General features: G+C 40.8%; 1 protein-coding gene across 6 annotated transcripts in view; it reads left to right on the top strand.

Annotated features, from left to right (window-relative positions):
- Nucleotides 1–18125, top strand: part of LOC140070468 (solute carrier family 66 member 2-like) — a 57065-nt gene that overhangs the window by 23007 nt on the left and 15933 nt on the right. For 5 of the 6 annotated variants that reach the window (XM_072117024.1, XM_072117025.1, XM_072117021.1 and 2 more), the window contains 2 exons: nucleotides 4548–4772; nucleotides 12590–12723. In XM_072117024.1, the coding sequence (XP_071973125.1) occupies nucleotides 4579–4772; nucleotides 12590–12723 (328 nt within the window). In that variant the 5' untranslated portion in view covers nucleotides 4548–4578. Of the gene's footprint in view, nucleotides 1–1231; nucleotides 1278–4547; nucleotides 4773–12589; nucleotides 12724–18125 lie in introns of those variants that run through there. The other variant, XM_072117026.1, reaches the window with a different exon arrangement.

Below are 18125 nucleotides of genomic sequence, written 5' to 3' on the forward strand. Positions count from 1 at the left end.
GGACGCAGCCATTTTGTAGCTTAAGGCTCAGTCCCATTTTTTGGATTCTGACATGCGTCGCTTTATATGGTTATAACTTTTGAACACTGTTACTTATCAAAACGATTCTGAGATTGTTTTTTACCCACATGTTGTACTTCATTTTAGTGGTAAATTTTGGCTGATAAGTTTTGCGTTTATTTACAAAAAAAAAGAAAATATGATGAATTTTCTGAAAAATTTGCCATTTTCGAAATTTGAAATCACCGCGTTTTCAGGCAGATAGATTTACCACCTAAATAAATTGCTGAATAACATTTCCCATATGTCTACTTTACATTTTCACCATTTTTGAAATGTCTGGATAATTTATTTTGATGTCACGCGGCTTACAAATCGAATAGCGCTTTTCCGGATTTTCAGAATTGACTATTTTGGGGATAAATACAGTTTTGAATGAAAATTTACATATTTAGCATCAAAACCCCCCATATAACCAACCCAATTTCAAATCTGCACCCCCCAAGCTATCAGAAACAGATTTTACGAAGATTGTTAAACCCTTGAGATCTTCATAGTAATTACATCAAAATGGATGCGAAATTTAGAATAGTCAAATTGTGCCGGTTATACGTTCATTTAGCCCTAAAATTTACACATTTCCAAAAGATAAAAATACAAAACCCACCATACAATTTGTTCTACAATTTCTCCCGAGTACAGAGACCCCCCACATGTGGCCGTGACTTGTTTTATGGGCACACAGTGAGGCGCAGAAGGGAAGGAGCACCCTGCAGCTGCCAGGATTTTACTTTCCTCATTGGCCTCTTTTGAAGGCTATAAAATTTTCGCTTTTGCACTTGCATAGGGTGGCACTCTGCCAGTAAGATGACGTCACAGACGCCATCTTACCGACAGTTCCTGCAGGTAACACTGGGGTCCAGATCGGACCCCAGTGATACCGTAGCAATGATCGGTGCCCCCCGAAAATGATTCGGGGGGGGGGCGATCGTGGGGGAAAGACACCCCAGATGCATGTTAGATGCCGCGGTCGCGATGACCGCGGCATTTAACGGGTTAGTCACCCGCGATCAGAGACAACTCCGATCGCGGGTGTTACACTGGGGTGCCGGCTATCAGTCACAGCCGGCACCCCGTGTTTCCCGATGCCGGTTCGGCTCAAATCTTGAGCTGAACCGGCATCGGCTCAGCGTCCGATATATCGGACGCTGAGCGTTAAGAGGTTAAAGAAGCAGCATAACTTGCATGATAATCAAAGAGATCGTCTAGATGCCCAGGTATTTCCAAAATCTCAGATGAGGTCACCGGTTTGTTCTTTGCCGGGGAATAAGGCGTCTGATAAGGTTTTTGTTGACTTGTATACCAAGGACATTAATTCCATCAGGTGTCTGTGGGTGGAAAAATTCTAATTCTGTGAAATCTTCTGATTCCTTGATTGTTCAGTCTAAGCTATGGATACAGTTATCTAAAAATTTTGTCACGAATCTGCCTCGGGCAATGACCTTAATTTAATTGGTGGTTGGCCTCATCTCTAAAACGTGTAAATTCTTTCCACTAGAGAAATTGCCTAATCCCAAGGAATTTGCCACTCTGTACCTTGACAATATTATTAAACTGCATAGGGTATCTGTTATTTTTGATCAAAGGGACAGTGTGGGTGTTGAGAAGAATAGGGGAAATGGTTAGCTATCACAGGTTTGTGCATAATGATCACATTTTACCATCTACCTCCAAGTCACAATGTTTCTGAAAATATGGTTTTGATTCCTGTTTCTTTCTTGTGTGTATACTGATACATCCAGTAACCCACAGGCAAATGCTGTTGGGTCCAATCTACGTCCTGTTTGGGCACAAACCAGCAAAAGCTTGATCATGTTTCAGACTTCTGTGCTTGTAACCAATTGCCTTTCAGAATGACACATTCTGCATCAGTGTGTGTTCAACTCTTGCCTTAGGTGATGGACAATCAACCCAGTAGCAGCTGGTGGCAGTGTCCACTTTACCTTTATAAATATGTAGAGTTTCTTAACAGTTGCTGGTTATTTTCATTCTCCTGACTTGTATAGTCTGCTTCCTTGCTATTCTTGGTATTCGACCTTTTTATTTGATTATTCTATTGCCCTTTGATTCTATTTGGTCATCTTGGATTTGTCCAATTTCTGCCTGACAATGCAAGTCTGTTTTCACTGTTTGTCTGGAGTGCTGCCCTATGCTGCTTCTTGGGGACTTGTTTTGAATCCCCCATGGTGGAGTAGAACTTTTCTATACTTCTTCAGCTTTCTCTTTGGTATCTTTTTCTTCCTGTATGCATTTATTTTCAATGTTTTCCAGCTTTTCTTTTCTTCATTGAATTCTGCCCACAGTATCACACAGCTCTCTTGGAATGGTAATTTATGCGTTTAGAGCATTGATTTGAAACAGGTACTAAGAAGCTATAAGTTAAGTCACATAATATGAACACCAGTGTATAATTGTCATGATGGCCCTTACCACTATCTTGAGGAAAGAAGAAGAGAGGAGCCTTGCAGCTGACTAATACGTTCTGGCAGTTTGATGCTGGTGTGGACCAAAAAAAAATCAAAAAAGGAAAAAGATATCTATTATAAATTTCCAAAAAAACAGGGAGACACCCTGAACATCGCCAGCAGCAAATCACTGCCTGTTGCTAATCTCTGCTTGTCCCTCTGTTTTCAGGGGATGAATAATGACTTTCTACTCCTGCTAAATATTTACCTTGCTCTGTGTGTGATGTAGATGCAGTTTACCTCACACCACATACCACACTGAGTACCTCACTAGTTGTATTTTTCCTTCCATTCCTTGTGTATACATAGTCACTGGAGCATAAGTCACACCACCATGTAAAGAGCACTGAGGGGTCACAAGCTATTAACCATTATGGACACTCTATAGAGCTGTGGCAACAGATGCAAGGATTGGGTTGCTTTACCCGTTCATCAGTGTTGGGGTCTGTAAAAACGCTGAGCCACATGCACATCCACACCGATTATAACAAACTGTTGCTAGTCATCGTAATGTGTTATCTATCAACGTTACTGTCAGCAGAATACAGGAGGAGTAGAGTTTAAATACAGCAGAACAGTGGAACAAGAAACTGGTTAAAGGTAAATTGGATGTTTTTTGCATTTTACAGATATATTTTTCTAATTTCATCCAAAAGCGGGACCCACATACAGGACGTTTTGGAACCACTGTTTTATGTACTACTCATAGCATAGTTTTTTAGTGTTGCAATAAGTTGATCAAATCACTCATGATTGTTAGTATGAATAGTAGATTGCGGTTGAGTACATTACATGACAACCATTAATATTTGACTGGGTACAAAAGAAGATGTCACACTCCAGAGTATATAGAAGTTGGAAGTAGGAGGGAATTTAGTGCTGGTGATAATAAAAGTCTTGTAATTCATCTCTGAGTGCTGGCCCACTTCACTTACAACCCTGTCTCTCTCACATTTGACTGATTTGATCTTAAAGTGATTGGACACACCATCTGAGAGGTATATGAAAATACCAGAATCCAGGTTCATGTGTCTGTATTTTTGATGGATTATTTACTTAGCCAGAGGAGACACAATGAGAGCACAGGGATTGCAGTCCCAGTGACAACATCTCTATGCTATCAACAATTCTCATATCTATGCAAAGGCATATTGAGGGTTCAACATGGGGGGGGGGGGGGGACACACAACTAAGCAGGCCCTTAAAGGAAACTTACCATCTTGGATCTACCTCCATTCGGCTACTGGGGCGTGGAGTATCCGCGCCGTGTAGCTTCAGCTCCGGCTACTCCACGCCCCAGTAGCCTCTTTCAGATATTTGCATATTAGGTGATTAAAAGATTTATCAAGTTACAGGCCACTCAAGGATTAGCCATAAAAAGGGCTCCCATGTCATTCACAGTAGAAAAACAATACATGTGAATACAATGTGTAACTGATATTGTGTTACATTAAAAAAAACTGTGCAAACTGACTACCGATCGCACGATTCTTAAAGAGACAGTGCGGATCTGTGATATTCATTGTATATATGCACCTGTCGGAGTTGTGCCGTTATTACACAGAGATAAGAAGTGATAAATAATATCCTGGGTTAATCCCCAAACATGAAACATGGAATTAAAACTGCATGAACTATGTGAATAGATGTACAGCAGGACACAGTGGGCTTATATTAATCTCTGTAATGGAACATGAATTTACATACCATGTACATAGTTAAAATGTTTGGATGTCCCTGATACCATTTTTTACTGTTGGACATGTCCCTGTTCTTGTTCCCTATGTCCCCAAGATGTTCCAGAATTAAGACCTTCGACCTTCTAGTTGTGGCTCCTTACGTATTTTTTGTTGCATTATGTGCATTCTATAATGTATGCTACCCCATCGCTCTTAAAGTTGACACAGAGTATCACAGATACACCAAAAGTTAATTACTCTAACTATAAATTGCCCTGAATATGTCTATACTCTGAGGTTTTAAAAAAAAAAAAAAAAACATCACGTGATTTTTATTTTTCAGGCCTGTATTGTGATTCCTGGGAAAAGGAAATATGGATTTTATAGAGACATCTGAGGACACATGGCCAGTTATGTCCTGGATGTCATCCTGCTTTATGGTTTTCGGTGGCATACTACCCTACATCCCACAATACCAGGAGATCAAAAGAACTTCAAATACAGATGGATTTTCGACCTGGGTCTGCTTTGTTCTGCTGATTGCCAATATCCTACGGATATTTTTTTGGTGAGTGAAATCAGAGTTGTGCACATGATATGCTTTAGTAAGATACAATTTTATTTATCCAAAAGGAACTTATCCATAAATTACAAAAAAGAAAACTAAAACAGGCAAAACATATGATATTGTCAAACCGGCAAATTTGAAAGAAATTTACCCCCAAATAGAGGTGCTCACTTGGTAGCTCCTTGGGCTTTGTGCATCAAAGCCCCAAGAGGTAGCCAACTGGTCCAGTGATCAAAGATAGGTCCAAAAGATAAAAACATATTTAATGTCCAAAGAATGATTGCATATAGAGCTTACTTTAGCCATAACCTGGTAAAAAGTGCAAATACAGAAAAAACTGAAAAATATCTGTATGAAAAGATATCAATTAAACTCCAATTAAATAAATCAAAACCATAAAAATGGTAGTCCTTTATGATGCATTTTGGGTAATGCCATTTCTCAAAAAATAGAGCATAAGCTAAGCCATATGTCAGTCATGGTGGATATATATACACTATCATGCCCTTATCAAACTCTTAATAGAACAATGTGGGGTTGGAAAGTGTTAACAATAACCAACTATCCCACATAATAGTACACATTAACATATATGAAAAACGTTTCATAGTAAAAATTTTACTCCTCACCCACCTACTGTATAAAATTTCCATATCTATCTATCCCAGACGGGATAGCGGGCAAACGTTGACGCCAGGGAGAGGAGGAGGGGGTGAACATTGCGCACAGTGCCATATTCTGGAGAAGGATTGGACATGTCCTATCTTTCTCCTGGCTGTGGAACAGTACGGAACATGTGCGGCACCGCTCCCATAGGGCGCCGTGTGCCCATTGCCGTGTATGCGGAACGTAGATGTGCCGTATATAAGTCGGCTATATACAGGCGGTCCCCAGGTTACATACAAGATAGGGTCTGTAGGTTTGTTCTTAAGTTGAATTTGTATGTAAGTCGGAACTGTATATTTTATCATTGTAATCCCAGACAGAACTTTTTTGGTCTCTGTGACAATTGGATTTTAAAAATGTTGGGTTGTCATAAGAATCAGGATTAACACTAAAACTTCATTACAGACACATTTGATAACAGTTATAGCTGTTTATTGTAGCCTAGGACTAAAGTACAATAAATTACTAATATCCAGAGGTCCGTTTGTAATTAGAGGTCGTATGTAAGTCGAGTGTTCTTAAGTAGGGGACTGCCTGTATACGTCGGCCATATATACGTCCCCCATAGCCTTTGCCCCCTCCAGGAACAGCTGTTTTTTGCTGCTTCATGTGGAAAATACCTCTAACACTTACAATTGGTGTTGGCTGTGTTATTTTTCATATTTTTTTGAAAATCAACAAAACATGTATTTAAAGGAACCTACTTAGCTTTCAAGTGACTTTAAGAGGCCTAAATAATAGTAAAAACCCATAAATTACCCCATTATGTAGACTATGCACCTCAATGTAGGAAAAATCACTTTTAAGAACTTTGTTAATCCTTCAGGATTTTTGGTTATTTTTATTTTTGCCGTTCACAATACAGGCAGTCCCCTACTTAAGAACACTCGACTTACATACGACCCCTAGTTACAAACGGACCTCTGGATATTGGTAATTTATTGTACTTTAGTCCTAGGCTACAATAATCAGCTGTAACAGTTATCACAGGTGTCTGTAATTAAGCTTTCTTATTAAAACCCAACATTTTTAAAATACAATTGTCACAGAGACCAAAAAAGTTCTTGCTGGGGTTACAATGATAAAATATACAGTTCCGACTTACATACAAATTCAACTTAAGAACAAACCTACAGACCCTATCTTGTATGTAAGCCGGGGACTGCCTGTACTATAAAAATAATATGTTATCTTTATTTGTCACCATATCTTATATGTCACCACAATTACAGTGTTACCCTATTTATATAGCTTTTTTATGTTTGACTTGTTTTACAGAATACAGAACGCATTTGGTGAGAAATTCACTTGTTTTTGCATCACTGGGTTAACAGTTATAGTTTTTGTTGACAGGACTTTTTATTGGTATCATGTCGCGCGGTATATGTAACTTTTTGATTACTTTTTATCCTGTTTTTATGAGGCTGGATTCAAACATATAGTGTGGTTTTTACGGTGTTCACCATATGGGTTTGGTAACATTTTTTTCTTTTACTTTAACTGTTTTAGATACATACTAGTAGGTTGATTAGATTGTGAGCCCCATGTAGACAGGGACTGACTTGGCAAGCTCTGTGCAGTGATGGGTAATCTGTAGGCGCTATGTAATTAAAGAATTGTTATTACCGTATATACTCGAGTATAAGCCAACCCGAGTATAAGCCGAGGCCCCTAATTTTACAAAAAAAATGGGAAAATCTATTGACTCGAGTATAAGCCGGGGGTGGGAAATGCATTGGTCACAGCCTCCCCAGTATATAGCCTGCCAGCCCCTGCCCCAGTGTATATAGCCTGCCAGCGCCTGCCCCAGTGTATATAGCCTGATAGGCCCTGCCCCAGTGTATATAGCCTGCCAGCCCCTGCCCCAGTGTATATAGCCTGCCAGCCCCTGCCCCAGTGTATATAGCCTGCCAGCCCCTGCCCCAGTGTATATAACCCCCCCCCCCCCCGTTGTGCAGCACAACAATACCATTGTAGCGGATGGATCGCACAGAAGATCTACGGGGGCTGCCGGAAAGGTGAGTCTTGATTTATTTTTTTGACTCGAGTATAAGCCGAGTTTGGGTTTTTCAGCACATTTTTTGTGCTGAAAAACTAGGCTTATACGCAAGTATATAAGGTATATTATTTTGTCCCAGTGTGGGACTTGACCACTTGTTCAGAGTAATATATTGCAATACTGAAGTTTTGCAGTATATTACAAATGTCAGCATTCTGCTTTTCAGCATAATCTAGCAGGCACTTACTGCATGGAACGATCAGCACCCCCTGTACCTGGTGCAGGGGTACAATCTGCACAGGCGAGTACCCATCAAGCCCTTTAAATGCCACGGTGATGGTGCCCGCAACGCTTAAAGGGTTGGATAGCTAAGTACATGACTATTGCTATCCCAGCTGTTATTGCGGGAGCATAGCTGTCACACACAGCTTGGATCCCACAGTGATCGCAAGGCTCAGTTTCTGAGCCTTAAAGGGGTATTCCAGGAACAGGCGGAATTCATATTCAAATGGGTCATGAAAATATAAGCTCATTTTGCTTCCTTTAGCAGAAAAATGTTGTGGACATGCAGTGTGATGGAGAATTGAAATGCTATTGGCCTTCTAATAAGTTTGTTGATCTTGCTCCAGTGAAGCAGACACAGGACAGAAGATGGCAGCTGGTCACATGTCCACATAACATGTCCTGCACCTGCCTGAGCAGGTCACGTGATCATCACTATGTTTGGCTGAAGTGGGTTGGTTGCAGTACATCCAGTATGGCTTGTGTTGTGGTGATACCCATCTCAGTGAGGTAATGTGCCATAATAGCAGTTACACATCATTACTATGGTAACAGAGCAGGACAGTCTGTTACATCATCACAAGGAACAGAGCCCGAAAGGGATGAGCTGTTTTTGAGAACTGAAGGATCATGGGACTTGTAGTCTCCAGTGGCGGCCAACTTGGAGAGAACTTAGTCTACTTTAGAAAGCCCATCAAATTTTGTGAATCATATAAGCACACTATTTAAGCTCCATTTTGTGATTAATAACATTGAGCTTTGTTGTATCATTATTTATATCATTATGGGATTTGTAGCAGACTTCATATTCCCAGAATACCCCTCTAACTGTATGGCATGGTGCCATAACTACCCTATGACGTACAGCTACATCAGGGTGCATAAATTTAAATTCTTTATTTATACAGCAAAGTAAAAGAATGTATAACACATTAGACATTAGACAGTCATTTATCTCTCCCAAATTTGGAGGGAACCAAATTCTTAGATACTGACCAGCTTCTGACGCCAGATTAATAGGAAGCCACGGGCCAGTGAACTCTGCAGATTTGATGAGAGAATAGGTTTTAACCTTTTAACTGAGCATTCCACTGGGTATTTGAATACATGCATTTTGCAGAAGCCGCCATCTTTGGTGTGGCCAGTAACCCCCTAGAAGTCATTTGGGGATGGGGGGCTTTTGGATGTGGGTCGATCAGATACTATGACAGTCGGGACTCTTACTGAGGGTCCAAAGTCTGTCATAGCTGGATGTGTATGAGACCCTGGGGGAGGTAAAAGTGGTATATGAAGTCTACACCAGGGACAGCCTGCTGTTGATTTCAGTGATAATCTGCACTGATGCAGGCATCCCACCCTGGCCCACGTCCTGGCCCACTATACTAAAAATTGGTGTGAGGGGCGAAAAACTGGCGTAAAAGGCATGGTAAATCTATTAAATTGTGTCCAGGCTCCATAATGTGTTACACGGTACCTACAATGTTGTCTTCTTGACCATCCAGTAATGCTGCACATTTTTCACTCATAACTTATATGTGCTGACAAGTCTGAACAACTAGGCTCCCCTGACACATTGGGCTCATGACAGCTGTTATTGATGCTACATTGGTAGTTATAGTCAGGGTTACATGCCACTTCTTCACATTTCAGAGAATTAGGAAACAGGAATAATGTTGTTTATATGGAGTCCAAGGAGTGGGGCTGCATCATTTTGGTATTGGCATGTTAATTGTGCTTAAATGATGATTCTCAGATTATTTTGCCTTTGTGCCAGGGTCACTCTTACTCTAATTAGCACTGATTACTCCCCCCAGTCCTGTCTCCATTATCTTTCAGACTGGATGATTAGGGCAGACTCCCACTTTAGGGCATATTCCATTAATAATCGGCTATGATGAATTCTCCTTGTTACAGGGCTGCAATTAAATCCTATACCAGTAATTGTTGGGTTTCAGCTTCTACCTTATTTCACCAAATGAAATGTGCACAAAATTAATAGGCAAATATTAATGAGTATGTCTCATCTCTGTGGCTTAAATAAGTGACAGATCTATGAAAGAACAGATCATTTCTCAAGGTCACAGAGACAGCTGTGCATAGACAGCAAAACTAGTTACAATGTATTATTAATGTCTCCTGGTTAGAGGTAACTTGTTTCCTCCGACGTGGGTTTATCAAAATTTTATTAGGAAAAAATACTTTGCTATTAATTATCTTTCTCGTCTAAATACCTGCCACAGGCCAACAGGCAGCATGAGTCCCCATATGCAGTTATTACAACCTAGTACACCGCAATAAATGTCTTAAAGAGGCCATAAAGGGAAGACTATCGGCCCCCATTGTGAAAATGATTGCTGAATCCTTTGTTCATCTTGCTCTCATGAACCTTAAATTAACTGGTTGTGTTCTCTGTATGTCAGTGTAATGCCATGGAGGAGGGCCATTGCTAAATTAAATAAGCGTTCAAGTGGACTCAGATGGCACTGACCCTTATGGTCGCAGCTACTGGCAAACAAACAATCACCAAATATAACTACACATTATATCTTCTTGGTATTTTGCATTGCTATTCCAATATCTCATGTTATTTTAGCGGATGTAATGTGATTTCCATTGCTGTGCCCCACATTTGATACAATACTAGCACCAAATGGCAGTAGTCAGTACTGTTCCTTATAGAAACCTATGTACTCTCTTATACTGTGTAAGGGTTAAAGCATCTTCTATTGACATTGAGTCTGTAGAAACATGTTAGATTTGCATATGGCATGCTTGTAAGAGTCTGGTTTCACCAATAATATATTCATTAATTAGTCTGCCTAGGCTTTCCATTCACCCTCTGGCAGGAGATAGTCCAGATTAGAGTTGGTCTTTCTCTGAGCTGCTTTCTGGAGACAACGCTCCCAGCTCAGTTATTCCTATAGAGTGTGTTATAGGAAGCATCTATCACCACCTGTCAGGAGACAGGTTGGAGGTTCTGCTTAATGTCCAGAGGAACATCCCTGGCACCCAGAGGCTTGTACCAAATTCAGCTGTCAGTGCAGCAGATCTCATCCTGCTCCGCTACAAAAAGGATATAGATTCTAGCCACACAGAGATCACTGTCCTGAGATGAAGATATTGCTACCACAGCCAGCCATTGACAGATCTGCCATTGATCTCTAGGATTTGTGATCAGCCGGTTACCCAGCCGCTGCTGTTGGAATTCTATACATTAAACTGTGAGTTGATTTGTTACAGGCTATATGTCCACCTGCACACCTCCATATATAGTAAAGACCAATAGTCATTCAGAGTTTTCTGTATTTTCCTGATTATAAAATTGCAGTTTCACACTGAAGGCATCAAAATTAAGAATTAACACATGTGGAATTATATACTTAACAAAAAAGTGTAAAACAAATGAAAATATGTCTTATATTCTAGGTTCTTCAAAGTAGCCACCCTTTGCTTTGATTACTGCTATGCACACTCTTGGCATTATTTGGTGAGCTTCAAGAGGTAGTCACAAGAAAAGGTTTTCACAAATCAGGTGTGCCCTCTCAGGTATAATAAGTGAGATTTCTTGCCTTGTAAATGATGTTGGTATCATCAGTTATGTTGTGCATAGCTTTGGATAAAGTTTGTATTATGGCTAGAAAAAAGCAGCTAAGTAAAGAAAAATGAGGGAACATCATTACTTTAAGAAATAAAGGTCAGTCAGTCCGAAAAATTGGGAATACTTTGATGCACTTGCAAAAGCCATCAAGCACTACAAAGAAACTGGCTTACATGAAGACTGCCCCAGGAAAGGAAGACCAAGAGTCACCTCTTCTGCAGAGGATAAGTTCATCCGAGTCACCAGCCTCAGAAATCGCAGGTTAACAGCAGCTAAAGATTAGAAACCAAGTCAATGCCACACAGAGTTCTAGCAGCAGACACATCTCTACAACAACTGGTAAGAGAAGAATGTGTGCAGCAGCCTTCATGGTAAAATAACTGCTTTTGAAACCACTGCTAAGGACATGCAACAAGCAGAAGAGACTAAAGTACACAAGGAATGGACATTAGACCAGTGTAAATTTGAGATCTTTGGTTCCAACCACCTTTCTGTGCGATACAGAAAAGGTGAATGAATGGACTCTACATGCCTGTTTCCTACCGTGAAACATGGAGGAGGAGGTGTGATGGTGTGTGGGTGCCTTGCTGGTGACACTGTTCAGGATTTATTCAAAATTGAAGGTATACTGAACCAGCATGGTTACCACAGCATCTTGCAGCGGCATGCTATTCCATCCAGTTTGCCTTTAATTGCCATCATTTTTTTTAACAGGACAATGACCCCAAACACACCTCCAGGCTGTGTAAGGGCTATTTGACCAAGAAGGAGAGTGATGGGGTGCTATGCCAGATGACATGGCTTCCACAGTCACTACACCTGAACCCAATCGAGCTAAACCTCAGAGTGAAGGCAAAAGGGACAATAATTGCTAAGCATCTCTGGGAATTCCTTCAAGACTGTTGGAAGACCATTTCAGGTGACTACCTCTTGAAGCTCATCAAGAGAATGCCAAGAGTGTGCAAAGCAGTAATCAAAGCAAAAGGTGGCTACTTTGAAGAACCAAAAATATTAGACACATTTTTTTTCAGTTGCTTTACACATTTTTTTGTATAATTCCACATGTGTTAATTCACTGTTTTGATGCCTTTAGTGTTATGTCTTTAGTATTTTTATAGTCATGAAAATACAGAAAATTCTTTGAATGAGAAGGTATGTCCAAACTTTTGGTCTGTACTGTATAAATGTGCCTATCAGTCACAGACGTGTGATGATTGCATCAGCAACAATACAATAACATCCTCTTGTGATCTGAATTCTCTTCTGTTACAGGTTTGGAAAGTTTTTTGAGATCCCACTTCTCCTTCAGAGTTTTTTCATGATCATCACCATGTTATCCATTCTACATCTCTGCTGCGCTGTGCAGACTGTAAATCGTGTGTCAACTAAACAACATGCCTTCACTGGTGAGTAGCATCACAGTATTTGTCCTAGACAATAGGTGACAAATTTAATCTTGCTAGAAACAAGACAGAAGCTCACGGAAAGGTCAGATAACATAGAAGCTCAATGCAAAGGGAGTCAGAGGAGCAAAGTATCTTTCCATCAGCAAAGTCAGGTTAGATGTATTACGACTTTTGCATCTTCGTGACACGACCCATTTTTTAAAATCTGAAATGTGTCACTATAGGTGGTTATAACCGTGGAATGCTTTGAGGTGTCCTCTCGTTTTTTTGTAGGATGTTATGAGGCTTAGAACTTTAGGTGTGATTTTTCACATTTTAGTTCAAAACACAAAATCATGCTTTTGATGACCTGCTCAGCTTTCAAGTCCCTTTGATGGGCCTAAATAATAGTAAAACCCCATAAATTACCCCATTATAAAAACTAAATCCGTAAATGTATGTAAAACTATATGAAATTTGTTAATCCTGTAAGTGTTTTACAGGGGATGTGAAACAAAATGGAGATTTTTTAAATTTTGAAATTGTAATTTTTTTTGGCTAAATGAATGTATATTTAAAAAAATTAACACAATCACAATAGATAAAACACCCAATTTTACCCGAGTATGCCAATACCACATATTTGGCTGTAAACTGCTATATAGGCACACACCATGGCATTAACTTCTTATATCTCCAAATTGCCATATTACCATATATAGCCATTTAAAAGTAACAATGCAAATCTGCTCTGAATGGCGCACCTTCCCTTCAATGCCATTGTGTGTGCCCAGCAGGTTACCACCACATATTGGGTATTGTTATACTTGTGGGAAATTAGTTATCAAACTTTGTGGAGTATTTAGATATTTTATCTACTGAGAATTTGTAAATGTTTTGAAAAACCCCCATTAATTTAGCCCAAAGAATTACAATTGTTGTTTTACATGCATTGAAGTGTGTAGTTTCTAAAATGTAAAGTAGTTGATGGGTTTTACTATTATTTAGGCCCCTTAAAGTGACTTGAAAGCCGAGAAGGTCCCACAAAAGTATGTATTTGAAAAATTGCACCTACAAAAACCAGAGCCGAATAAAATCCATGTCAACATAAAACAGACATCCGTAAAATGCTAATCGCGTGGAGCATAATCCCAGTGCCTCTGTTAAATACCTCTTAAAGCTGCGCAAATCCCGAAAATGGCGAACAGTCCAACGAAAGTGCGATCCGCACATGTCAGAAGAAGTAGATAATGTAGACATTTTTCACCTAACATGAAGAGCAATGTATCTCTAAATCACCTGGATATGTTAAAGCATTTCAAAGCTATAACCACTTATAGTGACACATGTCAGATTTGAAAAATGGGCTGTGTGAAAAAGCTGCAAAATGGCCAAGTCGCTATGGGGTAAAAATACATTTGAAGTAAAGTCTTATAGCCTCAAAATATTGCAGCCTTCCAGTAGAATAGATTATTTAAATGATTTGGAAGGGGATGTGTGGGCCACTGCAGGGGCCACATCCTCATTACTAACCTATAAGGCTGGACACTGAATAAGTGGAGGAGGTGTGCAAATGCTAAAAGGTAATCACAAGATTGCCTGCATACAAAAAATGCAATACACAATGAAGAAGAGAAAAAAGCTAGTATGCATCGGCATAAGGTGCGTACAGATTTTATTGAGGAGTCATAGTCCAAATAACATACATCAAGAAAGTTTAAAAACCATTAAAAAGTGTGAAAGCACACATTCAAGAACAACAAGTGGATCAAGGCAAGGTGAGCCGATCCACATTCAGCCATAAGAATCTGTAAACAATTCCCACAAAAAGTATAAATGTCTAATAGCAATAAAGCCCTAGAGAAAAGAAAGGGACTCCTGCAGTAATCCCTATACAAGTCACCAACAACGTCTCTATGGTTTGAAAACCAAAAACAGGCAAACAATAAAATGGTCAAAAACCCTGCATGTGGATCAAGCCTGAGTGTATGTAAGAGCGATCAACAGAAGAAGGTGACCTGAGCCTAGGGAGAGGGAGGGTACGGTTACCGTATTACATGTGGCTGGAGGCACCCCACGCGTTCCGTCGCAGTCCTCCGACTTCCTCAGGGCTGTTAACCTATAAGGCTGTTAATATTCTGTACTCCATCAAACTTGACTCTGAATGTATGTTAAGGTTTTGGCAGAGCATGTTGAATATATGTAGGATATATATATTTTTTATTTATATGCATATTTACACACTCATACAGATACATTTATAGCTTGATACATGTAGATTTATAGAATCATATACATATATTCATAACCCTCCTTCATATACAGTTATACACTCATACAAATACATTTTTACATTCATATACACACATTAATAAACTTAGTTATGCACAATTTTTAACTCCACTATACATGTATACACACACATTTGTACACCTACATTAACACATGCATTATACACATGTATAAAGTCATATTTACATACAATCATAGGCTCATCTATACACATGTATACACTCATAGAAATAGATTATACATACATTTACAATCATATTTATATTGTACACTTATATAGATAAATTAGACACATGTATACACTCATAGACATACATAATACACTCATACATACGTATTATACACTCATTAATAGATTATACACACATATTTATATACCCTGGAAATTTAGACTGATATTCCCTGGAAGCAGCATCCAGAAGTCTTCTCACAGTCCTTGAAGCTCTTTACATCCCAGCAACATAACGCAACATAGATAAAACTGCAGCCAATGAGTCACTGAGGAGGGAGACAGCGGGTCTTACCTGATGTTCCTTCTTCTACAGCGCTGCCCTCTTTCCGGCATTTGTTCACACATTCTCTTTTTCAGATGCAGTTTTTGATGTCCAAACCTGGAGTGGAGTTAAAAACAGGAGGAGGAGTAACTCTTCTCAATTATAAGTTTGTACCTGTTATCATCCATACCTGCTTTTGGCTTCAAAAACTGCATCTGAAAAAGTGAAGCAGGCTCAGCATATAGTTCTGTACTATGGAGTGAGGACCCGGGAGGAAAGTCTCTATGGAAAAAGTCCGGAGGGAGGAGTCTGTGGACCAGTGGACCCTCTGGTATGGTATGAGAGTATTTAGCCGCAACCCGGGACCGGAGTCTAAGTGGCACCCTGGTCTTCACCAGAGCCCGCTGCAAAGCAGGATGGTCTTGCTGCGGCGGGGTGTCGCGGTGGCAGCCAGGGATGACAGGGATGTAGGACACAGTCCGAGCCTGGGATGACAGCAGGGTGCAGCTTGGAAGGATGAGCTGGAACTCATGGCAGGCAAGCAGGCAGCAGCTGGCACAGGACCCAGGCGGGCAGGAACGGAGAGGTCCTTGGAGGAGAGTTGGTGGCTTGGAGGCGTCTGGGAACGCTGGAACATGGGAGCCACCAGGAGCCTATGGGAACGCTTGGAGACAGGAAGCACGGAGGCGTCTGGAAATGCTGGAGGAACACAGAGGCATCTGGAAATGCTGGAAGAACACGGAGGCGTCTGGAAATGCTGGAAGACAGGAGCGTCTGGGAACACTGGTGGACAATCACTTCAACAGGAACCGCTGTGGGAAGCGAGGTGGGAAAACCTTGGAAGTTCCGTTAGAGTGCTGAAGATCTGGCCAGGAAGGAAGGTGTTGGATTAAAAGGGCTGAGCCAGATTAGCCAGCGACAATTAGGAGGAGGCAGGCCCTTTAAGGCTGGGAGAGAGGGCGCGCGCACGCCCTAGCAGCGGGAGCACACGGCCTCAGCAGCAAGAGCGAGGATGCGGCCTACTTGGGAAGCAGGCTCGTGGAGAGGTAATTCCGGGCTGGGGAGCGCAGCACCACACCGGGGGGCACGGGTGTGCCCGCGATCCATGACAAAGATCGCGGGTGCATCCGTGACATGGAGAATGTACTGTGCAGCAACATATATGTTACAGCACATCCTCCATTCTTCAATTTGTGTGGCAGGTCGGGTCCGTGCCCTGTGAGTGGCTGGGCCCATAGTAGCTGCTACCAAGGTAGTTACACCCCTGGTCAAAAAAAATAAATATTCAATATCTTTTTGGTGTTTTTTTAAATAACTATGTAACAAGCAAATAACCAGTTGCTCATATAGGCAAAACAATAGGGTTGAGAAATACATAGAAGTAATACATATTGGCAAACATGCTAACAAGGCAATAATATACACATACATAAACACACATACATACTGTGTATACTGTACATGAGCTACAGCATGCAGAAGTTCACATGGATACACTTACTATTTCTGATAGATACTTGGATGCAGTGAAACATCAGGAGCATTTTGTTACAATGGGGAACATTTACTTAGAAAATGGAAACTTCACTATTCACTGCCTGTGTATAATGCTGGCCCGACACAGTTCACCAACTTTTTTGTGGGGCACCTTCAACATATGGCATGCAACACAACTTGCATGTTAAATATGGCGAGTCAGACCGAGCACTAGAACCCTCCCTAATTTGAGTTGCAAATTAGAGTTGCATTAGAGTCTCCTAATAGAGTCACAGACACTTCTTAAATACCTGTGCAAGTCGTTTTCTCCCGAAAGACCATGCAAAGTCCATCAGAAATGTGGCGCAAAGCCCTTGGTAAACGTGCCCCAATGGGTGCAGGTAACCTCCCCCACCCTCCTGTACAGACTGTTGTATCTCTGAGCTGGAAGTACTCTGCTCATGTCAAGAGCAGCTGGGGGTAGGGTAGCAGTTATGGACACACTGTTTGTTTTTCTGTTGTTTTTAAGGCAGCACTAGCGCACACTGCAGTTGCTGAGGGGAGGCTTCAATCAAGACACTATAGCTGCTGGGTGTCAGAGGTTAAGTTCTAGCTGCTGACTCGCTATAGTGGTTAGAAAAATGTGCCTCACAGAGGGCAATATTTTTTTTTTGACCAAAACATAAGGTAGACAAGGTAGACTGTTTTGACAGGGCCCTACTCTACTGCATATACCCAGTCAGTATATAGATAGCAATTTTTGTGGATGTGGGCACGCTCAAAAAACGGTTTCAGAAGTGAAAAAATATAATTTTTATATAAATATAATTATATTTTTTCACTTCTGAAACCGTTTTTTGAGCGTGCCCACATCCACAAAAATTGCTATTTTCCTCTTTTGGTCTTTTTGGTGTCAAGACCTACTGTGGTTGCACCCGAATTCGGCTTAACAGAAATCAATAAGTGCCACCATAATTTTGATATAACGAATCCATTGACTACACCTCTCAGTATATAGATAGCACCTGCATGTGCCCAATGAGTATATAGATAGCCCCTGCCCGTGCCCCCTCAGTATATAGATAGACCCTGCCCATGCTCACTCAGTATATAGATAGCCCCCCAACACTTGCCCCCTCAGTCCATAGACAGCCCTCCCAG

This window comes from Engystomops pustulosus, chromosome 7, assembly GCF_040894005.1.
Source record: "Engystomops pustulosus chromosome 7, aEngPut4.maternal, whole genome shotgun sequence".
In the NCBI taxonomy this organism is placed as follows: Eukaryota; Metazoa; Chordata; class Amphibia; order Anura; family Leptodactylidae; genus Engystomops; species Engystomops pustulosus.